Source organism: Polyodon spathula, chromosome 13 (genome assembly GCF_017654505.1).
Source record: "Polyodon spathula isolate WHYD16114869_AA chromosome 13, ASM1765450v1, whole genome shotgun sequence".
Lineage (NCBI taxonomy): Eukaryota > Metazoa > Chordata > Actinopteri > Acipenseriformes > Polyodontidae > Polyodon > Polyodon spathula.
In genome coordinates, this window is record NC_054546.1 from 12,536,368 (window position 1) to 12,563,003 (window position 26,636).

General features: G+C 38.5%; 1 protein-coding gene across 8 annotated transcripts in view; it reads left to right on the forward strand.

Annotated features, from left to right (window-relative positions):
* LOC121325753 (1-phosphatidylinositol 4,5-bisphosphate phosphodiesterase epsilon-1-like) overlaps positions 1–26,636 on the forward strand; it is a 122,642-nt gene that overhangs the window by 90,056 nt on the left and 5,950 nt on the right. For 4 of the 8 annotated variants that reach the window (XM_041268685.1, XM_041268688.1, XM_041268690.1 and 1 more), the window contains 27 exons: positions 339–547; positions 2,161–2,202; positions 2,729–3,368; positions 4,608–4,775; positions 5,414–5,522; positions 5,825–5,984; positions 8,544–8,666; positions 9,813–9,949; positions 10,159–10,397; positions 11,024–11,085; positions 11,465–11,630; positions 12,372–12,479; positions 13,200–13,316; positions 13,474–13,632; positions 14,099–14,228; positions 14,963–15,004; positions 16,678–16,799; positions 17,159–17,276; positions 17,909–18,040; positions 19,007–19,300; positions 20,269–20,432; positions 20,529–20,790; positions 22,919–23,034; positions 23,484–23,612; positions 24,253–24,462; positions 25,596–25,757; positions 26,137–26,355. In XM_041268685.1, the coding sequence (XP_041124619.1) occupies positions 339–547; positions 2,161–2,202; positions 2,729–3,368; positions 4,608–4,775; positions 5,414–5,522; positions 5,825–5,984; positions 8,544–8,666; positions 9,813–9,949; positions 10,159–10,397; positions 11,024–11,085; positions 11,465–11,630; positions 12,372–12,479; positions 13,200–13,316; positions 13,474–13,632; positions 14,099–14,228; positions 14,963–15,004; positions 16,678–16,799; positions 17,159–17,276; positions 17,909–18,040; positions 19,007–19,300; positions 20,269–20,432; positions 20,529–20,790; positions 22,919–23,034; positions 23,484–23,612; positions 24,253–24,462; positions 25,596–25,757; positions 26,137–26,355 (4,539 nt within the window). The remainder of the gene's footprint in view (positions 1–338; positions 548–2,160; positions 2,203–2,728; positions 3,369–4,607; positions 4,776–5,413; positions 5,523–5,824; positions 5,985–8,543; positions 8,667–9,812; positions 9,950–10,158; positions 10,398–11,023; positions 11,086–11,464; positions 11,631–12,371; positions 12,480–13,199; positions 13,317–13,473; positions 13,633–14,098; positions 14,229–14,962; positions 15,005–16,677; positions 16,800–17,158; positions 17,277–17,908; positions 18,041–19,006; positions 19,301–20,268; positions 20,433–20,528; positions 20,791–22,918; positions 23,035–23,483; positions 23,613–24,252; positions 24,463–25,595; positions 25,758–26,136; positions 26,356–26,636) is intronic. The other 4 variants (XM_041268687.1, XM_041268689.1, XM_041268686.1 and 1 more) reach the window with 3 other exon arrangements.

Genomic DNA, 26,636 nt, shown 5'->3' on the forward strand with positions numbered 1-26,636 from the left:
TACACATAGACAGTACAGACTGTTCTCTTATTGGATGTTTTTTAATCTATAAAACTTAAATGCATTTATTTTGTTAGTAATGTGCTTGTAACAATACAAATTGATATTTGAAATACATATTTGCCACTTGGCATAAACTGTCAGCATTTTGTTACTGGATTAATACACATAGTGCCTGGATTAATACACTTCTAAAAATGTAAATGTCTTCTAAAGCATCTTCCATGGTTTTCAGTGAATGGCTCATAATCAATACCTAAACTGGATTCTGCCTGGATCTCTATAAACCTCTGGAGCTGTGGACAATAGCAGCTCAATGTAATACATGTTGCTTGTAGTTTGTCACAGACTACAATGGGCAGGACAACTTCTTGCAGCGGGTTGGGGAGGATGGTCTCCACAACACTGAGAAGGAGGCGACTGTCAGCAACATCCTGCAGACCATTCGCAGCTGCAACCGGAGCCTGGAGTCCGAGGAGGGGGACGAGACCATCAGCGAAGGCTCTGGGTCACGCAAGAACTCCTTTAAGGACAGGACCAATAACCAGTAAGTTCAGGAAACTCATTAAGAATCAGACATGTTGATAGTGGTTAGTAAACTTGGTATTATTTGCAATGTAAGTTGTAATAACAAAATGCATACTAGGATTTGTATATTATTTTTGCCTACAAATGTAATTCTGTGAATTACAGTGTATGTACAGTGTTATTCTAAGATGACAGAACTAGTCCAGGTGAAGTGCTTCTATATGTAGGATCACTGTGACAACCTGGTATGGACCTTTCCTCATTTACTAAACCACTAAACCACTACTCTTTGGTCCCTAAAGAGCTACAGTGTTACCGTACGTCATTCCAGAAGAGTGATTTATTATTAAGAGTTCACAGCTTTCTTAAATGAGCGGGGGAAAGAGATATACACTATAGCAGTCCCCCTGAATTTCCAGCAGAGACTAGAAAGGCCTTTTCCTATTAGACACTTTAGTGTCTTATTTCAATAATATGTTTCCCTTTTTTCACCAAACAATTTTCATTTCATGTCTGTATTGCCCTTTCTAGTTAAGTGATTTCATAATGTGACCTTGGAAAGCCATTACTGTGCTTATGTGCCGGTAAATTAACATTTGTCCCAAAACACATGGTTCCCTGCATCCATTCATGCTAATGCAGCTTGTAGAAATCTTTATGATGTGATGGAGAACACTCAGTGTTGCTCAATATTTATTTCTACATAAAGTTGTTTTTTTTTTGTTTGTTTTGTTTTATTTATTGTTTGGACCTGCAAAATGACCTGACAAGTTTATTTATCATTCTAGGAACAGGGGATTTTAAAATTCAAAGGCTACTTTTAAAATAAAATAAATAAAATGTCTGTTTTGGCGAGCAGTTTTCTGTGTTCAATATAACAGTAACGTTGCACTGTTTCATCAGCCCCTGAAAAGTAACCTTGTGTGTTTAGTTGACTTACTAAGCCCAGATATTTAGAGCTGGGATTGCATATGTTATAACAGGCTGTTGGATGACCATTAACCCTAGGTCAGGTAAATGAAGTACATGATGAATATGTTCCTATCCAAAAGGTTGTAGGTTATCCAGGAAAGCTACAGATGTGCTATTTGTCCTGAATGAGAAAAACAAAACATAAAACTCATTGGAATTCAGACTACTATTAATACATGCTATCTTGTGCTCTGAATTTCCCTGCACATTCTCTGTATATTTTTCATCCTGCCCAATGGATAGGATTACATTTGAACTTTGGCACTGCTACTCTTAAATGTATGCTATGTGTTGCTTCTTTAGATGATTGAAAGTATTGAATGGGGAAAACTGCTAAAATTGCAGCACCGTTATTAAAATGAATCCAAAAGGCTGCATCCCTGCCGAGCCTTTCCATCTATCTCCTACTTATCATCAATAAAAAAAATAAAAAAAACACAATCATGCAATATACAATATTACTTAAAATCCAACAAATGTTTGTACAGTTACTGTAGTAGACACTGACAAAGACAAACTCCAGTCTTATTTTTTTTATTTTTTTTTTTTTAATACTACTCTGTATATTTTCACGTTTCCCAGTGTTAAGAGTCTGTTTTCTAACTTTTTCCTTTTCATTTTTTTTTTTTCTCCCCACCTACTCATTGCTTTTCACTGTAGTCCAACACCTTTCAGGACATCTTCTGAGTCAAACCCTGTATTGTAAGTCTCTTCTGTCCTCTTGCTTTTTCTATTGCTGCTTTGGAGTGCTTGATAAATAATACAGCAATCATATCTTCTTGTTTTTGGCTCAATATGTTTTTCTTTGTTGTTCTGTACAATACTGGATATAGAGCACACTGTATAAAAGGATGCATGTTGTTCACTGAATAGTTTATTCAATATTCTTTTTTTTTTTAAGACGTATACAGTAATGTCAGGGTTGGCCATTTGGGTTTTCTTAGATTATTGTTTCTTATAAACTCTATGATTCATTGGTTTGTATATACATTCAAAAAATATTCTTGACTCAGTAGCATTAAGTATTGGTCTACCAGTTTTCAGATACATGGCTCCTGTAATTAAGATGTTGCAACACTTTTAAATACGATAACGGATTAACACAGAAACGGAAATAGCTGTAACATAAAAGACGATGTGCCATTCTGTAAAAAGAATGACCTTGCTTAACACAGTGCATTGATGTGTTTTTGCAGACACCTGGTTAATGTGTTGCATTGTCATGCAGATTCACAGTGGGAGACCTGTCTGATTCTGACGGAGACCTGTCTGAGCAAGTGAAGGATTATGACTTTCAAGGAGTGGAAGAGCAGCAAAAAGCTTTCAGCCACGGGACAGAACTTGTCCCCTGGTACGTCCTGTCCATCAGGGCTGACGTCCACCAGTTCCTACTCCAAGGAGCCACAGTCATTCATTATGACCAGGAAGCCCACCTCTCTGCCCGCTGCTTCTTGAAGCTGCAGCCCGACAACTGCTTCTTGACTTGGTCAAAGCCAGTGAGTTGTGGTGGGGAGCTCAGCCATTGCAAGCCCCAGTTCTTTGGACAAGTCGCACTGAATGGATTGGCTGATGGATTCTTGGACTTGTCCATGGTTAAGGCTGTTTACATGGGCCACCCTGGAATGGACATGCACGCTGTTTGCGTTCAGAATAAACTGTGTGACATGACCTCTGAACAGAATGGGGTGACACTGCTGTATGGGCTCCACACTACTGATAACAAGTTGTTGCACTTTGTTGCTCCAAAGTACACTGCCAAAATGCTATATGATGGACTGCTGGAGTTGGCTAATGCTGTGAGGAAGATGAAAAGATTCCCTGACCAGAGGCTTCAGTGGCTAAGGAAGCAGTATGTTTGCTTGTACCAGGTAACACTGCTATTCCATTTCTGTTTTGCATATTGATTCTTTTTTTAACGCTTGCACTGCAAATGAATTCTCGGTGTACGCAGATTCTGATTTAAAAAATCTGATTTGAAAAAAAAAAAAAAATTATACTGGTATTTGTTCTTATATCAACATATATCTTTTTCATAATTTCATTGCACCTTTTTGAAATTATGTGCTACTTATGTCAGTTTAAGTTTTACAGCAACCCTAAACCCTGGAAACATTAGTAATCAAAGTTTAAAAACTAGTTTCATTAAATGTTTGCAGAATGCCTGGCCGTTCACTCTTCTGTGATTTTCTTTGTTATAAAACCATTTTGCCTTATACTGTAGAATGACATTTTTATCAACTACAGTACAGATGACGTCATGGGGAGTTACATAACAAAAAACATTTTGAACGTGAGATCCCAGGTCTGATTTTAACTTAAACTTTTATATTTTTTATATATATATATATATATATATATATATATATATATATATATATATATATATATATATATATATATATATATATATATATATAGAGGGCCCAATTACATTTCCTCACCAGAGCATGCCTCTGAAGAACTGAAGGTCTATGGGGTTCCTCCAATCCCATAACCAAGCCAATTGCCTCTTTACACTTAGGAACTCGAGAGTGGATATCAGCGAGCTACTGTCTCCTGGAAGACAAAGGCCAGCCCTGTAGTTGTCCACTTGAGCTCACCTGGCCAGTAGGGTCTGCTGTAGAGCAACAAGGTGGTTTTGCCTCCCTAACCTGCAGGAGAGCCAGAGCCAGAGCAATGACCTCTCCTGACCCCCCAGAGTAGGCCGATGACTTCGCACAGCCAGGACACAAACCTGCACTCCCATGACTATCAATCACCCTCCACACCATGCAGCCCTGCTTTTAAGTCATTTACCCCTCTCAGTATTACAGTTTTAAACACTAAATGACATTAGTGCTAAACTGTACAAGGTATCCCTGTGCCCCAGTGTGGAATGAGCATAGATGTAATTGATCTACAGACAATACTCAGGCTACAGAATGTACTTTAGGGTATATATTATGACAGTGGAATATGAGTTAACAGGGCATCCCTTCCCACTTTTCCACCAGCGTGCTATTTCTATAGATACGCATGGGTAATTCCATGGAAACTGAATTGAGGGGGTGAAAATTGAGCAATTATTTGTGCATTTTAAACAGTTTTTTGTTTTGTTTTGTTTTCAGGAAGAAGGCAGGTATGAAGGTCCAACGCTGGCTCAGGCGATTGAGCTGTTTGGAGGCAGGCGCTGGAACGCCAGGAACACAAGCACAGGGACTTTGAGCAAAGGCTCAGAGAAACCCAACATACAAAGAATCAGCACGACCAAGAAGAAAAAAAAAGGACTTATGAGGGTGAGAACCCAGCCAACCCATGTCCCTTCTTCAAAACAGCAGCAGTTAACTGTTAAATTACCAGTGAAGAGACACTGGGCACTGTTCTAAAGCTGCATCAAGTTGAGTCCTGATGTCACTTATAATAATGCAGGGAGCAGGTGGAGCTCAGAGGGTACAGGCTGTCCTCGTGGAGTCAGAGCTGAAATGCCAGAACAGTTAGGTCATGTACAGTACGAGCACACTGTCTGAAAATGCACCTACTTATTTTCCAAGTAAAAAATTAGTCGTGCTTGCTTGACCTCAACTAAAGGAGAATTACGATGAAACAATTTAGAATATCATATTATTTGTCTCTATATATCAAGTTTCTTTAGTTAAAAGTGCTTAATGTAGTTTAAATGTCTTGCAGAATTAAATGTAAGTATATTCAAAGTGTTTCTTCACTGATGTGTAGCTTTTGGTTCAATCCCCAAATATATCGAAACAGGTGATTCATTGATATATGGGTCAACTGGAGGAGCCATGAGGGTGTAGCATTTGCTGTTGCGCACAAATAGCCTTGGATGTGCACTGCTTTGGTAAAATGTATGTAACTGTAACTTGACCTCCGTGTTAACATAAAAAAGGATTGATTATTCTCATTCATGTGTGCACAGGGGGACAGTGGAGATGCTACCGATGACGAAATGGTGACTCGGAAAACAAAAAGCTCTAAAGAAAACTGTGGCAGGAGTGGTTCTGATCCTCTGGAGCAGACTGAATTGGGTACGATAAGTTCAATCCATTATATTTCCAGTTCAATCCATTCATCTTTGTTTTCTACTTTTTTTTTAAAAGGCTTGAGGTTCTGATAATGTTCTTATATGTGTAAGCACCCTCTTGACAACAGGAGGGAAAAAAAAAATCTTACCCCTTAGAGAAAAGGACACTTGAGTAAATAAATACATATGTTTCCGAGAATGTTTAAATGTGAATATATGAAAGCAGTTATTACCATATATAGTCATCATTACTTTGAAGTGGGGATAAAACTTTTTTTTTTTTTTTTTAATCATGCTTTCTTTTAGAGGAGAATACTGCAATCGGTTTCCCTGGATCCTATCCCCTGCCATCAAGAAAAGCCAACTCCCTCACTACCGCTGTCTCTCCTAGCATGGCACCCTCCACCACTCCTGCCAGGCCTGCTTCTTCTCCTATCTTGTCTGCTGCTAATAAGAGCCAACCGTGGTAAGTGGGAGACCACTGGAGACTCCCTAGATCAGAGGTTTCACAACTTTTTTCCTGCGTGACCCCATTTTGATACTTAAATATGTACGTGACCCCAGAAAGCAAACCTAGCAACCAACACGTTATTTAATGTACTCCCCAAGTCTAATGGGGCATGTAGGCTTGCATGTTGTGACACAGCTTCTCATATTTCAGCGATGTGGTTGAAACTGCTCATCTAATTTCTGATGTTACATCCACGATGGTTCGATGCTGAGAGTTGATGCACACAAGTGCGGAGAATCCAACTTCACACAATTAAGTGCTGGCACCAGAACTCTGGGAGAGAAAGTCGGGCATATGTTCCTTGTAAGAGTCGATCATAGTAAATGTCAATTAGCTGTTTGATTTCAGCTGCTGGCAAATCCATAGCATCAGGTGTGCACTGCTCACCTTGACCTGTGTGGGAGGCTGAATAATTTAATTGTCAGCCAGGAACTTGCAAAGCTGTGGGAAGGATTCGTAGTTTGACTTCAATAGATTATTTTTCCAGAAAGCCATCAATGCTGTGATTCGTTCACTCAGCTGAAAGATGTTGGTGTTCTTTCCTTGCAAACCTGCATTCAGTTAATTTAGTTTTGCAAATATATCTGTGGCATATGCATTATTTTGATCAGAGAAAATCAACAAATTCCGCTTAATTACAGTCCGTCGCATAGGCAAGCAGGTCTCTCAGTTAAAAACAAATAGTTCTACTACCCTTCCACTTCAGAGCCAATGAACTTTAGTGTGGAACAGCAACATATTGTGATCAGACCCCTTGTCTTCACACGGTTTTATAAACAGACCTGCACGAAGAGGGTGAAGCTTGATGTAGTTCACAATGGGTGTGGCCTGCTGCAAGACTTCACCTAGCTCTGTGCTAAAATCTTTTGCTGCCAGTTGCTCTCTGTAGATCATGCAGTGAGTCCACTCAGTAGATGGAGAAACTCTCTTCACTAAGCCCTGCTTTGTGACCAGCCACAGATGGTGCCCCTTCTGTGCAAAAACCCACCAGAACGGGATATTGTAGTCCTTTTATGTAGCCATGTAGCATATTTAAATATTTATTGTGCAGTCTCGTGCCCTGGAAGAGGGAGACAGAACAGAATGTCTTTGAGAATTGCACTCTCCCATAAGTATAGCACAAAAGTTAAGAAGTGTGCATTACGCCTCAGTGCTCAAATCAACTTGAAGTGCAAAAGCATCCATGTTTGTTAACTATTCCACCAGCGTGTGTTTTTTGATTTGCTGCTGTCGCCTCAATCCTTCGCTTCACAGTGTTGGAGAGAGGTATGGCTCTGAATTTGTTTCCTCACACATTATTCTCACCATATCGACTGTAACGGGCAAAACTAAAGTCTCCTCAATTGCGTGAGGCTTCTTGGCATGAGCGATATGGTAGCTGTTGAGCTTGATCAGAGATGGGCAAGGCCCTCTTGAATTGCACTTGTTGATGCAAAAGGCCCTCTTTCCTGCACTGGAAAAATGATTTTGGTTTCCACATGTATTCCTTGTGAAGGGTTTCCAAGTGTAGCTGCAATTTACTTGGCTCCATGCTTTCGCTAGATAACACCTTATAGGTGAGGCATTTTGGCATTTCTTTGTTTTTCACAAATACACTAGTGAAGCCATACTCAAGGAAAGACTCATCATATTTGCAATCAAGTTTCTTTTTCCATTCATATTATACTTACTGTTGGAAGTTGATGCTCTTTGTAAAAAAAAAAAAAAAAAAAGCCATGTCGCTCTTCTATACAGTTGGCAAAATCAAACCGAGGGTGGAATGGGGTATTTTTCAGTGACGTGCATTGGAGACTAGCACGTGGGAGGGCTGTATTTGGTAAGGGAGTTACGTGATTGGTGGAGATCAAGAGAGCCTATGCAGGCTTTCCTGCAAGATAGGTTGTCACGCTGTGCTGAGAGGCTGCTACACCTTGTAGTGTGCTGTACAGTTTGAAAGCAGGAGAGATACCGAGGTGGATTCACAGTTTGGGACACACAGTTTGGGAACCGCTGACCTAAATCAAACAGGTCAGAATTCTTAATTAATTACTGATATTTCTAATACTAATTAATAAAAGGGCAACCCGTCTTAGAAATAATAGCTTGAGAAAAATGAGATAACCCGTTAAGTATTCTTTGTAGATTAATGGAATCCTAACTGCATGATTCACAGGCTACTCGTTGTAATAAAAGTTGTAAGTACAGTAAGACCATTAATAAGCCACAAACGGATTATTAATAGTGCAGAATTAAATGCCAGTGAAGCGAGCATCCGCACTCCACAAAATCCGAAGGGCAAATAGGATTTAATAAAAAGGTTTAAGCCGTATTGATTTTGCAGTTGTAATAAGGTCACGGCTTGGAAATAGTAGAAATAAATGCAGCTAATGCAGTTACAAGGTATGTAGATGTTCAGAAATAAAAAGGAACATCTATTAAATTGAATGGAGGTGAACTGGAAATAGGACAGGACACCTGATGATGTTTTGCCACAATGGAACGGCATCACTGAACTTCAATATGTGTTTCCCTCAGCACCTGGAGCAGTCGCAGCTGGCACGGTCGTGGGAAAGGAAGCTTAAAAGGCTTTCAGAACCTGATGGTCTCCGACAGCAACATGAGCTTCACTGAATTTGTGGAACTTTTTAAATCGTTCAGGTAGTATATTCTGCAAGCACTCGTTTTGCATTTAAAGGAGAAGTGCCTTACAAAGAGGGTTCAACATTTCTCTTCAGTTTCAATTCATCTTTTTGTTCTGCCAACTGTTCAAGCAGCTAGTTGTTGTAGTTGTTAACATTTGTGAATAATTTCCCCCTCAGTTTCTCAAATAAAGTCAATTGCAGTTTGATGTATTTCCCGCTTGTTGTATATAGGGTGTCAAGTTGCTGATAATTCAGCTTTTCTGCTGTTAAACATTTAGCTGTTCAAGTGAAGTCAGATCCATCGATAACTAAACTAATTTCAGGATGTTGCTATTTTTTTTTTTATTGCTTGAAACATGTATTGTTTTAGTACATTTTGTATTGCGTACTAAATGGAAATAGATAAGATACTGTTGTAGAGGGAATTAAAGTTGCCTTTATAGTAACATTATGTAACTTTCTAGCTGCAGAACACAGTGGCGTTCTCTTTAATCACTCCCAACTTGTGGCAAGTCGTGTCCCCTTCACAAAATGGTATTGCTGCAAAAAAAGATATCTTGTTTAACTAAAACTTCATGAACACCTTGTATATAAAGTATGTTACAATTATATCATTTGTTTTAATTTTCTAAAGGCATATTCGTTATATAGTGGATTCAGTAATGCTTAAGTGTATACTGGTTTATCCCCAGGGACCTTGCACACAGCTAAAATTGGAAATATGTCATTCCTTTTCAACAGCATCAGAAGTTCTGTTATTTTTTGACTGCAGAACAAGGTCTGAGATAAATTAACACTATCTCATTACAAGGTTTCTACAGCAAAATGTGTTTTATTCAACAGTGTTATATAAAATCACTTTATCCTAATATTTAAACACAAACCTCTTTGAATAATGTTGGAATCTGCAACTTTAAATATGCTGCTGTAAATACCAGCGTGATATATTTTGGGAGTGTGTTGGTTTGCTTGCAATTGGAGGGTGATTTAAGGTGGTATTGCTAGGTCGTAGGTGATTTAAGGTGGTATTGCTAGGTCGTAGGTGATTTAAAGTGGTATTGCGAGGTCATAGTCCAGTTCAGTTTACAATAAGTCTGACTTGGAAACTGCTCTGTTACTAAAGGAAGACTAATAAGATACTGATCTTTTTTTGTCATTGCAGCATTCGAAGTCGGAAGGACCTGAAGGAGCTATTTGATATCTATGCTGTGCCGTGCAATCGCTCGGGTTCAGAGTCTGCTCCACTCTACACAAACCTGACTATTGACGACAACATCACTGGGTTACAGCCTGACCTAGGTCTGTTACTTTCTGTTTTTTGTTTGCTATATTGCTGTTCCAATTTATGATTCATTTTCTGTTTTCATGGTTGTGTGTTTTCCCTTTGCATTAAGTATATCCTGTTTAAACAAGCAATAAAAAATACCTCGAAGGGTTAAATATTGCCTTGGTATGTCTGAACTTAATCGTGAAATAATGAAACAGATTTTTTTGTTTAATGCAATCAGACCTCTTAACCCGTAATGGATCTGATCTTGGCCTCTTCATAAGAACCAGACAACAGATGTCTGATAACCAAAGACAGATCTCGGATGCGATCGCCGCTGCCAGCATTGTGACCAATGGAACTGGAGTTGAAAGTGCATCGCTGGGAGTGCTGGGGATCACCATCCAGCAGCTCAACGACTTCCTGGTGAACTGTCAAGGAGAGCATCACACCTATGATGAAATCCTCAGCATAATCCAGGTTTGTATCATGCCCAAAACAAATGGAGAGAAGAGGCATATATAGATCTGTTTGAGTATTGGGGTTCACTGAAAGAGTGCAGTTGACACATGTGGGTAGAATGAAGGTTGTTGCTGTCTCCAGAGAGTCAGTCCTGCTTTGCTCCCCCATAAGTAATACACCCTTTTATGACACGTTTTTTATTTGTTCCATGCATTGGCTTTTATTAGATGATCGAAGCAAGCACATTTTAAATTTTGTCCAAGAGCTTTTTTCTTGGCTGAGGATATTCATCCATTTACGTAAAACACATGATGCTCTGTTACCATTGCTCCAGGTGATTTATATTGAAAAGACAAAAACAACTCTAAGACCATATATATATATTTTTTTTCCCCAGATACTTCAAGAAGCACTATCGGTCTCTTGTTTTGTTTGCTAGATCTACATAAAAGTAGTGGGGAATTAAAAGATTAAACGTTATGGAACAAATTTCTCCTTGCAATAGATTTTGAGCCTATATGTGATACTTTATATCATCTATATTTAGCTTATGTATGTGTTAGAAATGACTATTAGGAGAGGTTTATGATATATGATAATGTTATTTGTATTTTATTCTGTAATTTTTTTTTTGTCTCCTACAGAAGTTTGAACCCTCTATCAGCATGCGCCAGCTGGGATGGATGTCTTTTGAGGGTTTTGCACGGTAGTTACAAAATTCCACTTGCTTAAGATTTAGAATCACAACTGTTTTCCCTAGTAGGGAAGGGATAGGAGTGTGAATACCGAATCCCATTCCTTATTATTTCTGGGGTCCAATGATACAATAACAAGCATTTTAGTGATGCATAGTGTGAAATGTCAGCCGGTATGATAACAAACTGTAGTGTTTACCCCAAAGGATTACATGTTTCCAAAGGCTTTTCCCAGGCATTGTATATAAATCTTTTGAGAAGGGATCTTTTTAAGCAAACAAATGTTGTATTTTTGGATATATGTTTTTTTTTTTTTTTACTATTTTCTGTCCTCTACAAAAAAAAGAGCCTTCATCAGTATTATTGCTTGATTATTTCTAATCACTTTAGGTTTCTGATGGACAAGGACAGCTTTGCCTCCAGAAATGAAGAATCTCAAGTGAACGAGGAAGACCTGCAACACCCCCTTTCTTATTATTATATTGAATCCTCGCACAACACCTACCTCACTGGGCACCAGCTTAAAGGGGAGTCCTCTGTGGAGCTTTACAGTCAGGTGAGCACAACAACATCTCTGTTGTTTGATAGTCAGCCAATTACAGTATTTACTGACTAACTGCAGTGTGGCAGGCTGTCAGTACAATCCTGGGTAGTGCTGGCAAAGCACCTGCCTCATAGCAGCCAACTTAAACCATTTGGTGCAGTGTAAGAATTAGTTGGTCGATGCAGCAGGGAGAATTGGACCACTAGTATTGTCAGTGTTTCTTAAAAATATTTTGCAACTGTGATGCTCAGTTTATCTATTTGTTATCCTTGTTTGTTTTTGACAGACTACACCAGCTTTTTACTTATGACTAACAAATATTGAACTTGCATAATCTTATTTTATTCAGCCTGGCATTATCATTATAATTGGGCTAACATTGGCTACTATAGTGTACGTTTAAAAATATGTACTATATCTAAAAACTTGAAACGTAATATGTTCATTCAAACAATATTTGCATCTAACTTGCTATCAAGCCTTTTGAAACAATATTGTCCTGATATGTATGTGTAAACAGGTCATTATTTTATGTATATTGTACAGTACTTTTGATGTGATGTGCTCTCTGCAATATTGCTTACTTGCTTTTAATCCCCTACTTTTAACATAGTCTTTGTTTGGGACAGTATACAGTTAGTCTGTGCCACAGGCATCTTTTCTTGTGGGTCGTTTGGTCTGAAGTTCACTTTGTTCAATGTATCAGAATCATGTGTTTCTTTACTATGTGTTTTCTCGTCATTGTTTCTGCAGGTGCTCTTGCAAGGCTGCAGGAGTGTTGAACTGGACTGCTGGGATGGAGATGATGGGATGCCCATTATCTATCATGGACACACACTCACTACAAAGATCCCATTCAAGGTACTCAGTCACTGCACTAACCCTACTAACAAATTATCCAGACACCTTATCAACCAAGTGCATTTATTTATACCTGTTTAATAAGAATTAATAAGAATTGTACAATTAATTATTTTTATTTGTTTGTCAAGTACATTTCCTCACTTTTATTAAAATCTGCTTTCCTTGGATTTAAATGAATGTTCCATTTTGCCCTGTTAAATTATGTTGTTTTAGTTTATCATCAGACTTTTCCTCAATGTTACAAAGCTGTGTTGGTAAAGCACCACCACATTTGTGAGGGAATGAGCCATCTAAAAATGTCTATAAAGTTGAATAGCCGTCCACCTCCCTCCCCTTCCTTCACTGTGCAGATGGCCTCGTACCAGGCAGGGTAGCGAGGCCACTTCACTGGCAGATGGTTCTTGCCAACGTTGAGGAGGTTCCAGGATGTTCTTCTACAAGGACGAGCCCAGAAGTTTTCAGTGTCACCTTCGTTCTAGTAAATATTTTCATTTCAGAAACCTGCTGGTAAACTAGACTTGTGCTATAAGGAGCGCCGCTGAATCACAAAGTTTGAATTAGGAAATATACAAGCTATTTTCTTTTTCTTTTAAAGGCGTACATCGTTTGACATTTGTGAAATAGTTTTAGACCGTTGTTGTTTTCACTACACTAAAATATATTATGAAAATGATATGAGTGGGAGAAAAAACACATTCTTTTCTTCTGTCCCCTCAGGATGTTGTGGAAGCTATCAATCGCAGTGCTTTTGTTAACTCAGACCTGCCTGTCATCTTATCAATCGAGAATCACTGTTCCCTGCCTCAGCAACGCAAGATGGCAGAAGTCTTTAAGGTAATTCATTTTGCCATAGACTATCGAGGTTTCAGCTTTCCATCTTGGAATGTATTTTTACTTTGATTTATCTGCTGATGTTAAAATTCTTTGTTCACACTGGCCTAGGTGTCATTGCATTATGCATAAAGTACTGTGTTTTGTTTTGTATTTTTAGAGTGTGTTCGGGGATAAACTGGTGACTAAATTCTTATTTGAGAGTGATTTCTCAGACGATCCACTGTTGCCATCACCACAGCAACTAAAAGGAAAAATTCTTCTCAAAAACAAGAAGCTAAAAGCACATCAGGCTCCTGTTGATATTCTGAAACAAAAGGCAAGTAAAGTTAACATCAGTTGTAAAAGTTGTATTATCTGTTTAGTATTGCACTTGTATAATGCACGGTATGGTTCCCTACAGTACATAACTGTGAAAAACCCCATCTTCTATTACTTGGCTGAAATTAAATGTTTTTATGCCTAATAATGTAGTTAAGATGTAAACATAAAACATTAATACTGATTTAATACCCCAGGGTTTCCTTGTCTTTACAAACCCTTTTGTTTCAAGTCAAAGATAGGACTCTTCACTGAACCTTTGCAGTCTATTACAATGAGCATCTGTAATCTCTGAATAATTCAACCGGCTGAAGTTGATTGGCATCATATTTACGCCACACATGACCAGATAAAACAAAAAAGCAATAGGTGAAAGTCTCCTGCTTTAAGCTCTGAAAGTGGTACAATTTGACAGAGATTGGGATTCTTTATTAACTCTACAGGATGTATTGTTTTTGGTTTAGGCCCATCAGCTGGCACATATGCAGGCCCAAGCCAGTAATGGCACTCCTGCAAGCAGCACATCCGGGAATAACGAAGATGATGATGATGAGGAGGATGAATACGATTACGACTACGAATCTCTGTCTGATGGTGGGGAAAAACTAACTTTCTAAATATACATGCAGACATACAGCTACGGCCAAAAGTTTTGCATCGTCCAATAGAATTAAAATATTTCGCTTTGTTAATAGTGAAACCTGCTGAAATAATGTTATGTTAACATATTGAATTACATACCGCATTTGTCATTTTCCATATACTTAACAAAAAACTGACAAATTGAAACGTGACATTTTGAAATCTAAGATAAAATACTGTACTACTATTATGGCTTCCAGTAGACTTTTGCAATATAATTTTGTAGTTTTTCTGATTACATGATGTTAAATAAACTAGTGTGTGTGTGTATATGTTATTTATTTTTTTTTACTGTACGTCTCAGTCCTAAAATATACCTGGCCACAGCAGTACATACATGCATACATACAGAGCCAGTCCACACAATGATTGGCATATAACAATCTGCCTGTCTCTGTGTCTCACTATGTAAATGCATCTTATGGAAACCGTCAAGTGTGCATCTCATTCTGTAAAGCATCTAATTAACCGTCACATGTGTATTTAGGCTTTAAACAGTAACCCTGTAAAACAACTAATCCAAAAATCAGTAATTAATACCTTGTCATTTATTTTCTATTGACAGTAAATTTTACAGGTAAAACAAGCTGTTTTGAAGAATGTTTTACTTGACCATATGTAATACATTACATCTGGACAACTTAATTTCCTTTTCTCTTACTTCCTTTCTGACTGTTTTCCTATAGCTGATGTCCTTACTGCTTCTCCTGCTTCTAATGGCCAGGAAGGTAAAAAGCACCTTTATGTTGGCCAACTCAACTGCATGGCCTTCACCATTGAATAAACCTGTGTGCAATAAAATCATATTGTCATTTGTGTTGTATACTAGCAGTACATAATATTGCATGGAGTAAAGTATCAAATAAAAGCATAACACACCACATAATGAATTCACTCTTCAACCAGCAGGGATACAAACTGGTATGGACTGATACTACTGTTTGGTTATATAGCACAACTGGACCAACCTGACTGCTTCACATGTGAAAAGAAAAATACTGTTCTGCTGTTTCACAGTAGTATAGTTAATGCAGTGCCCTTCATTAGATAACATTACATAACTTTTTTCATACTGCGTAGTGAGTCTCTGACTTCCAGTAGCTTTGTAGCTGTCTGCAGGGGCAGCCCTTTTCGGTTTAGTGAGACATTATTCTTAGTTACTTATTATTTTTACTTGAAGTTCTGAATTGGTAAAATGAATAATGTACATTCGCATGTGTCACAAATTATGGTTTGGAATTATAAAACCGGTACACTTCATATAAGCAATTTATTTGTTTTTATTATTATTTATTTTTTTGCATATACAGGCCACAACCAGCAACACTTTACATTGAAATTCATTTGGTGGTGTTCACTACATCAGAACAAACTAAAACATCTGGTTTCTCAGGCCCTACCTTCCCCTGCTTAAACCAAAAGTAAAGTTCTTGTGATAGTCCCATGAGAATGTGTGTGTTCAACAGATCCTGAAGACCATAACTGCTTGTAGGAAGTCTGAACGTCAATTTCCCATAAGTGCTTGCCAGTGCTTTTATAGTAAAGCCACTGTGTGCCCTATTCTCAATACGGTTTGTTATTGTCGGCTTCGTTGACAGTACTGAGCTGTTTCATAAATACCATAACTATTCTATTTTATACTTTTAAATAATACATTAGTGAATAGGGTCTTGCAGTTTAAATTCATATTCCAGTGGATACTTTCAAGGTACTTCTATTGAAAATAGTTTTGAAAAACAAAAGGTAGCGCTCACTTAATAGTCAGTTCCATGTGAATTTTGCTTCTATTGCATGCCGTTAGAGGACCAAAACAGCAGTGGTCTGAAACACTGTGCTAAAGAAAGGTGTTGGTGACTCAGCAGAGGGCATTATCTTCGATGAGCTAATACTCATCCTATAATCTGGTACACTGTCCTAACTTCCTTAACTCCTATAAATACAATCCCGTAAATGAGCATGATGTATGTATAGATTGTTACCATTAACATTGTCTTTGTAAAATAAAGAGAATTGGTGTACAATGCATTTTAAGCCAGGTTTTAGGAATCTGTGGAACCTTATGTCTGAGAACACTGATTTTTTTTTTGTGGCTGAGCTCACAGTAATGCTTTTGAATTGCAACAGCTCAGGATGTGCAACACATTTCAGTCTGATTAGTAGTTTGAATAGCAATTTCAAATGCAAAAATAGACTGAAATGAGTTCATCATCCTTAGGATTACTGTCTTTTTAATTTTGAATACCCTGTGCAAATTACAATTGGGCATGTAAGTGTTTTTTTTTGTTTGTTTGTTTGTTTTTTTTTTTTTATGAACTGCTGCCATGCTTATGGCCAACAAATACTTATCAGTGCAATAGTGACTGGAATCTTATCTGATGTCACACTGTGTTCTGTTGAACAGATAACATCCTTGATGATCGACCGGAGGGCAAGTCATCCAGTGATAAGTTTCAGTTTGAATACAGTGAAGAAACCCCCAAGAGAATCAAGAAAGCATACAGCACTGCTTGCAGCAAAGGAAAGGTGCGAGCATTCACATCAACACACAAAAAAAAAAACCCTGTGAAAATTCTGAAAATCTATAACATACAGAGTCTGAATCCCAGACCACTATTAAGATTCAATTTATGAAAATGTGTTTATCGTTTACTGCACCATAGCAAAATAAACACAGGCCTGTTAAGAACCGACTAATCCATTAGTGAATCCCCATATTTCAGATGTCATTTAATTTATTGGTGTTTTTCAATCAGATTAATAAACAGCTAAATTGAAAATAATATATTATTAAATAAATAAATTAGGACATTTTATATGATATGGTATTGAAGGTATTTCAAAGTTTGTAATTATTATTATTATTTTTTTTTAACAATGCACAGATTTTCGATATGGAACTCGGGGAAGAGTTTTATCTTCCACAGAACAAGAAGGAAAGCAGACAGATTGCTCAGGAGCTTTCAGACATGATAATATACTGCCAAGCTGTTAAATTTCCAGGTCTGTACAAAATGCAGTGCCCCATGTAACTGTATATGTGTTGTAACTTGATTCAGCAGTCAAGTATACACTGACGCAGTAGCAAGTGCTTTATGTTCTGTCCTCAAGTGTGGATGTCGTTCCCTTCTGTGGGTTGTACCACTGGGGTTTCATTTATATATAAATCTGAAAAAAGAGGCAAGCTTATAAAAGGGGTGAGTTTTCCTTAATACTAGCAATCAGGTAGCAAATACACATCTGTATAGAATCACTGCAGTTGGTCATATAATTTAAATTGATAGCTTTCTAGTTCGGTTCTGTGTTCTCAGCAAAAGGCATCAAATGTACTTGTCATAGTTTATCTCTTGAAAATACTTGTATAAGTAATGTTCTAGCATAGCATTGAACACAGGATTTAATGGAGTGGTAGATTGTCATTAAGGCATACTTTGATGTGGGTGACACGTCAGCCATGTAATGTAATGTATAATTACTATTGCTTTAGTATGCTAGTACAGTATTTGCTACAAAGCAGGTGTCCCACTAAACAATGCTGTAGAATTCCCAAGAAAAAAAAAAAAAAGATGGAAAATGTAGTGCCCTCTGGCTGTGGCCTTTTGCTCATATCTCTGTAATTTGTTTGTGGGAACCAGGCCTTTCAACTCTCACTCCATCTGGATCTGGCAGAGGAAAAGAGAGAAAGAGCAGGAAGTCCATCTTTGGAACCAATCCTGGTAAAATGAGCCCTGGGGAATCCATGACACTGGTCAGAGCATCTGGAAAAGGTAAAAAAAAAAAAAAATCAATTCCTCCGTTCAGTGAATGAAATGGAACTGTAAAAGAACACATGCATTCTGTGATGTGACTGTTAACGTTCCGTGCTTTTGGGGAATGTTCAGTTGTATAGGAGCAAGATGTTGTTTGTGAATTCAGTTATTCTTGTAAAGATGCTGTTGGGTAGCCTATTGGTGTATACAATTGCAGTCTCTTAATTGACATCTTTATTTATTAATACATGTGAATGAAACTGTTTATTTTAGTATTACAGTAACAGTTTCCTTTGTGTTCAGACTTTTAAGTACATTATGTCCTGTCAGCAGCCAGTAGCTGGCAAGGAGAAATGCTTAGATTTAGCGTTTGCTGGTTTTCTTTACTGTAACCCTTAACCCTTGTAGTAACTGTCTTTCTTTAATGTTTTACCTTTGCTTTTGCCTATTCAGAGAGTATTTATAAAAAAAAAAAAAAAAAAAAAAAAAGTAACAAAAAACACATTATATCATATCATTTTTGGCACTCCCTTGCCACACTGACAAAGCTCATGGTGTTTCCTGTACTGTAATGTTCTGTAAGACTTCCTGAAATAGAGGGTGAGAGAGATTGTTAGCAGCTGGAACTAGTGCCTTCCATAACCCTAGACATGCCTTGGGATAACTAAATACAGTTTATTTGCCTGTGAAGTGACTGCTCTAATTAAATAAGGCTGCTGTGGTGGTGCCATTACCAGTAGCATTTATAGTGTTCCCCACAGGCTTTTTAGTAAATATAGCACTGGAACCAATAAAGGAAAATAGATCTTTTACACCTGTAATTCACCTGTTCACACAATGCACGCCACTTGCTATATATTGCACCTTGTTCTGATTTATAGTAGGACATTTCTGGAACCCAAATATATTTGTAAAATCTATTTTCTGTTACTAAAACTGTATTTCTTGATTATTATTATTTTTTTAATTTGCACGTTACGTTAGGTTCTTTTGACACCATGCGGCTGAGTTGGGATGAGCCCTCTTCACCCCCGTTTAACCCCAACACCTGTCTGAGTGCTATCATCCGGACGCCGAAGTGCTATCACATCTCCTCTGTGAATGAGAACGCTGCCAAGCGCCTGTGCCGGAGGTATTCTCAGAAGCTGATTAAACACACCACCTGTCAGCTACTGAGAACCTACCCAGCCGCCACTCGCATCGACTCCTCCAACCCAAACCCTGTCATGTTCTGGCTTCATGGCATTCAGTTGGTGGCTCTTAATTACCAAACAGATGGTAAGGGATTACACTGGGGACAGTTGTTGTTTCATAGAGACCATGAGCTAAACACTTTACTGTTTGACATTTTATTTAGCCTGACTGCACACTTTTCTCCCTGGCTCAAGGAAGAGTGCTGCAGAAACATCAGGGAACTATAGAAGCTAAAAATAACACTCTGTGTTCCACCAGCCCAGAGCTGAGACTCTGGACAACTTACAATATATTTTAAAAATGAAAACTTAAGTGACTCACCTAGTATAAGCACTGGCCTTTGCACTCATGTGATGTTAGAGAGGAGTGTCTCCAGGGGATCAGGGGATTTGTGCTTCAGCCACCACTGTTGGTTAAGCACCCCCTACAAATCTGTGTGTGTGTGTGTGTGTGTATATATTACTACTTGTCCATAATTAGATGTTTTATGAGGAGAAGCTCTCTGGATGCTTCATCATAGTTTGAAGTGCCTCTAGGAGGTTACGTCAGTGGGGTGGGGGTGGGGGTGGGGGGGTTGTGGGTGTGGTAAAGAGATCAGTTACACAAAAACATTCATTGCACTTTATTGTAATAAACTAATCTTCAGACTGAATCAGCAATAAAAATATATTCCAGACCTAAATAGTTTGGTAATATGAACCTCTCTTGGTTCAAACTGATGTCTGCACATTCTTAAAGAGACGTGATACCTTTTGAAATATTTTCAGAAGGATACAAATACTCAGGTTCCAGTAAGAAAGCTAGAAACATATCTGAGACAACTAGCACTGCTGCATAACCTTCCATGTGGTCATTTATCAAGAGGGAATGTGGGATGCTAATGATTAACTTTTCTTCCATCTTAAGGTAATTAAATCATGAATTGCAGAGTTTGCAGGCTGACTAAAACATGTCCTGTAAGAAGTACGGAATCAGTCTATTTCTGGTAGATCAATGTAACCATTTGCCATTTTGAAAAGGTTTTTTCCACAAACTCCTTTCTTTTTCATCAGACCTCGCCATGCACTTAAATGCAGCAATGTTCGAGGCAAATGGGGGTTGTGGGTATGTGCTGAAGCCACCAGTTCTGTGGGACAGGAACTGCCCAATGTACCAGCAGTTCTCCCCATTGGAACGAGAGCTGGAGAGCATGAGCCCAGCAGTATATTCTCTCTCGGTAAGCGTGTGCTGTAATTATATGTACTGTATATTCAATATCCGGCAGTTTATAAATTATAAAATTATAACGGAATTTCCTTTTCCTTTGTTCTAGATTATCTCTGGTCAGAATGTGTGTCCCAGTAACACGTCAGGCAGCCCCTGCGTTGAAATTGACGTGCTGGGGATGCCTGCAGACAGCTGCCACTTCCGGACCAAACCCACCCATCGCAACACCCTGAACCCCATGTGGAACGAGCAGTTTCTCTTTCATGTCTGTTTCGAAGACCTGGTTTACATTCGCTTTGCTGTGGTCGAAAACAACAGCTCAGCAATCACTGCTCAAAGGATAATTCCCTTGAAGGCTCTAAAAAGAGGTAACCTTTGCTCTTTTCCTTTTCTACATCGTGTATTTCTAACTCTGTCCTCAATTTTATACTTTTATTAAAATATTAGTTGATGTCTGAAAATGGTGAAATCCAAAACCTAGTTATCCAATTCAGTAAGCACTGTTTTAGTTTTTTTTTTTTTTTTTTTTTTTTTTTTTTTCTGGTTGCATACAGCTCAAATAATTTCTCCATCATGGCCCTTCGTCGTATGTATTTGAATGCTGCTTCCACTCAGTGACACACTGAGGTCAAGTGACTTGGCTCTAGGTTATACAATAAGTGACAGGGCTGGCATTTCAACCCAAGATCTCCTGGCTCTATGTTCTTGACACTGTGCAAGTTTGTCTCTTAGCCAAATTTAAAATATTCTTGAGCCAATAAAAAGAGGGAGAGAGCCTGGCTAGACAGAGCTGGGGAATGATTATATACACTGAACAAAAATATAAACGCAACATGTAAAGTGTTGGTCCCATGTTTCATGAGCTGAAATAAAAGATCCCAGAAATTTTCCATACGCACAAAAAGCGTATTTCTCTCAAATTTTGTGCAAAAATTTGTTTACATCCCTGTTAGTGAGCATTTCTCCTTTGCCAAGATAATCCATCCACCTGACAGGTGTGGCATATCAAGAAGCTGATTAAACAGCATGATCATTACACAGGTGCACTTTGTGCTGGGGACAATAAAAGGCCACTCTAAAATCTGCAGTTTTGTTACACAGCACAATGCTACAGATGTATGTAAGTTTTGAGGGAGTGTGCAATTGGCATGCTGACTGCAGGAATGTCCAACAGAGCTGTTGCCAGAGAATTGAATGTTCATTTCTCTACCATTAGCCACCTCCAACGTCATTTTAGAGAATTTGGCAGTACGTCCAACCGGCCTCACAACTGCAGACCACGTGTAACCACGCCAGCCCAGGACCTCCACATCCGGCTTCTTCACCTGCGACCTACCACTCAGACAGCTGATGAAACTGTGGGTTTGCACAACTGAAGAATTTCTGCACAAACTGTCAGAAACCATCTCAGGGAAGCTCATCTGCATGCTCGTCGTCCTCACCAGGGTCTTGACCTGACTGCAGTTCGGCGTCGTAACCGACTTCAGTGGGCAAATGCTCACCTTCGATGGCCACTGGCACGCTGGAGAAGTGTGCTCTTCACGGATGAATCCCGGTTTCAACTGTACCGGGCAGATGGCAGACAGCGTGTATGGTGTCGTTTGGCTGAGCGGTTTGCTGATGTCAATGTTGTGAACAGAGTGCCCCATGGTGGCGGTGGGGTTATGGTATGGGCAGGCATAATCTACAGACAATGAACACATTTGCATTTTATCGATGGCAATTTGAATGCACAGAGGATCTCGTTTCGGTATCTGAGGCCCATGGTTGTGCCATTCATCCATCGCCATCAGCTCATGTTTCAGCATGATAATTCACGGCCCCATATCGCAAGGATCTGTGCACAATTCCTAGAAGCTGAAAATGTCCCAGTTCTTCCATGGCCTGCATACTCACCAGACATGTCACCCATTGAGCATGTTTGGGATGTTCTGGATTGACATGTACGAAAGCGTGTTCCAGTTCCCACCAATATCCAGCAACTTCACACAGCCATTGAAGAGGAGTGGGACAACATTCCACAGGTCACAATCAACAGCCTGATCAACTCTATGCGAAGGAGATGCGTCACGCTGCATGAGGCAAATGGTGGTCACATCAGATACTGACTGGTTTTCTGATCCACGCACCTACCTTGATTTTTAAGGAATCTCTGACCAGCAAATGTATATCTGTATTCCCAGTCATGTGAAATCCATAGATTAGGGCCAAATTAATTTATTTCAATTGACTGATTTCCTTATATGAACTTGAACTCAGTAAAATCTTTGAAATTATTGCATGTTGCGTTTATATTTTTGTTCAGTGTATAAGAATGTAAATTGACAGCTGCCTAAACGCATAATAATACAAATCAAATCTAAATAATCAATAAATCAGTAAAAAAATAAAAAACTTTTTTAGCTACTTATATCCTTGAACATGTATTCATTCTTTTTAAATCAAATCCCTGCCAGTCAAAACCATCTTGATTAATTTGTGTGTGTGTTTATTCAGGGTACAGGCACTTGCAACTGAGAAATCTTCACAATGAACCGCTGGAGATCTCGAGTCTCTTCATTTACAGCAGGGTAGAAGAAAACCCCAGTGGAAACAATGTACCTGCTTCAGTGGTAATTACACATAGGATATTGTCTGTAATGCAGCAAAAGCTTGAGTATGATCATTTTTTTATTCCTGCTAAACTGCTGGTACTAATAGATGGAGACAGAAAAAGTGGATGCTTCTGCTGTGCTTCTCGGTCAGTAAGTATGTAAAATGCAACTCTGTCGCAGATTGTTCTCGTTTTAAGACCATCCATACTGTGTTGAGCTTTTAACTATCATGCTCCCTTCTTGTGGAATTCACTACCTTTTAAATTGCTACTAAAACACAAGCTCTTGCTGTGGTCCTGCTTAACTTGTCTATTTGTGCAGCACTTTTGAAGTGATGTTTTTCTTCTGGCTTCATTTTGGGTAATCAAGGAGTGGTACAAGAGTTTAATTGTTTTAAGTTGAGAACTTGTGGTTGAAAAATGAATTTCAGAAACCTTGTTTTAAAGGGTTACTTGCGTTGTGCCCAGGTGTTCAGTACGGAGGAGCGGCGAGCTGCAACCCTGTACAAAGTGACGGTCCATGGCGCCCCGGGTCCTGAACCCTTCACTGTCCTCTCTGTGAGCGAGAAAACCACAGCCAGACAGCTTCTTGATAAAGTGAGCCTCGACTCTCATCACCCCCACGCAGTTCACAAAGGACAAGAGAAAAACTAACACGCTATACCTAATATGGGAAAAAGAGCACCATGGAAAGTTTACCAGGCTCCTGTTTGTGTTTTATATAATTGTTTAAAGAATGCATTTAAAAATACCATCATCTCTGGTATGGGATGTGGACATTTGTTGTCCAGCTATATGGTTGTTTAGACAGCCAGAAAACATCCATACTGTAGTAATTTAATAGCTGTTATCTTGGGTTTTTTTTGTTTTTTTTTTGCGTGCAATTATTTTCTTACACTTGCTGCAAGATCTCCCTGGCTGCAGTGTGTTCCCTTAATTGATGTTATTTAGGTAGTAAACACCATACTTTGGACTGTCAGATGGAAAGAACTCAAAGAGAATGTGTTGGGTGCCTGAAAAATTTAACTTGTTAGATCTTGACCCAATAGAGACAGCACATCTGCTAGGGGGAAGCTTAGGCCATTAAATGAGCTGTTTGTTTATTTTTGTTTAACATCAGCTTTATTTTTGTGCTGGATGTATAAGGGAGAAGGTGTATGATATTTTTTTTTTGTTTTTTGTTAAAACAGAACAAAGTGTCCTTTTATGTTTTTCATTTTTCCTTTGTTTTCTTTAGTTACTCTCCTCAAAGACGGGCTCAATTTCGAATACCCTGGGCTACTTGTTGGTGGAAGAGAAAGTGTTTCTGTGTAAGGAGAAGAGCGAGTGCAAGAAGCAGCCGCTTCAGCGTGTCATCGGGGCCGAGGAAGAGGTTGTAAAAATCCTCAGCAGCTGGTTCCCAGAGGAAGGCTATGTGGGAAGAATTTGCCTCAAAACCAAGGAGGAAGTAAGTCTAGTTAATAGTGCATTTTTGCATGTTAAGTCCCATTAAAATTCAGAAAAAAAAATGCTGATGGATTTACATCCCTAAATGTTGTGTAATTAAGCATGTCCAATTTTGATGCGTTTTAGTGGATCTTTTTTTTAGTTGGTCTTTTGTATACCAACTAATATTCTATTAGAAATGGAAGATCAAAATGTTTTCTAAGATTGAAATGTTTCACTTTTACAAAACCTTCATGCAGCCATGTGAAATGATTAGCTTGGCACATGAACACAGCAGCTATGAAAATAGAGGAGCCCAAAGACTTTGAATCTAAATTGAGGTAGTGAAGCTATTATTTAATATCCATGTACTAAAACAAAACTGTGCTATATTGACCAAAGTCTCATTGCCTCTCGTTACCCAACACAAATAAGTTTGATGGCCTAATTAACAAAGAACACTTCAGTGTGTGTGTGCGCGCCAAACTAATGTATTTTTATATTGAGACAGTTTATTTAAGTGAGCATTATTCTACTGAACTGTTGTCTGGATATAGCTATGATTATTTCGTTATCCTTTGTTTATCACCTGTTAATGGCATGCAGGTACTGTGTTTAAACTCCACTCCCTCTGCTGCTAGGTCCTTCACCCACAGTGTTGTTGAGCTTTTGTTCACTTGTGATATGTCATCAGATAATCTACAGTGTAAGCAAACTATTCTATGCCAGGATTCTTGAAGGATCAATTTTCATATTTTAAAACACAATAGATGTTCACAGGTTAAAACAGTGCAATATTGTAATTAAGTATATATTTTATAGTTTTACATCAACAGTATATAACTTGAAGCATTGGATCATGCAAGGCAAAAACCGAACACAGTTTTATTTTAATATATGCAAGTTAAGCTACTGTTTGTAGCACAACCAGTATACTTTAACCCCCTTGGTCTCAACAAGTGTTGTTAAATTGGCCATAGTAGTAACTGGAAAAGTTTTATATACATGTATATTTTACATAAATAAATACATAATTAATAACTAACAAATAACAAATCACTCTGCTACTGCATTCTTTCATAACTTACCTGTTATCTCATGCTACAATTTACCTAGGTCTTAATGTATTGAACAGCGGGTTCTTGTTTTTCTCAGAATCTCAACCAGAGGAACTCCATCACAGAGGCGGTAGAGGAAGCGAATATCAGCGCAGAAGAGGACAGTTTCTTTGTTCAGGTGCACGATGTTTCTCCAGAGCAGCCTCGCACAGTCATTAAAGCACCTCGCTTCAGCACTGCACAGGACATCATCCAGCAGGTGAGCTCCGTTCAGTGAGATCTGAGAATAACCACAGCCACTGCCTTGAGAGAGCAATATTCACCCCAGTGCTAACGTCACACCAAAAAACAAACATTGCCAATGCATGCAAATAAATAATTCTGCTCCTAGTTGTTTCTTGTTAATTCTGAGACAAAACAATAGTGGATACTTAAGACTGGGGTAAATGCTTTGTGAATATGGCTCCTACTTACATTCTGGCCTGTATGGAGGCAACATTAGCTTATAGCACGATCATGGAATCGTTAGGTCCCTGTCTAGGATTTTTAAGTTGACGGACTCATTTTTAACTGGTAACTTATCTTCATAATGTCTGTTAAAAAATAAATAAAACGGTGTACTCTTATGTTATTTGCAGACACTAAGTAAAGCCAAGTACTCGTACAGCATCCTGACCAATCCGAACCCCAGTGACTACGTGCTTGTGGAGGAAGTCACAAAAGAGCCTATAAACAAGAGAGCGTCAACCTGCAAGCCGTCCCAGCGCATCCTCTGTGATCAGGAAAGTGTCTATCAAGCCCAGAGCAAGTGGAAGGGGGCAGGCAAGTTTATCCTCAAACTCAAAGAGCAAGTCCAGGTAAGTTACTTAGAAGAGAACCAAGCTGCACATGATACTGACACACACACACACACACATTTATATATATATATATATATATATATATATATATATATATATATATATATATATAATATATATATATATATATATATATATATATATATATATATATATATATATATATATATATATATAGTAACTGATCCTGCAACTCTCACGGTTCGTTGCCCCCTTTTAAACAGGACCCAGGACATAGAAATTGAATTTTACAGCACTTACGCACACTTTTTAATAAA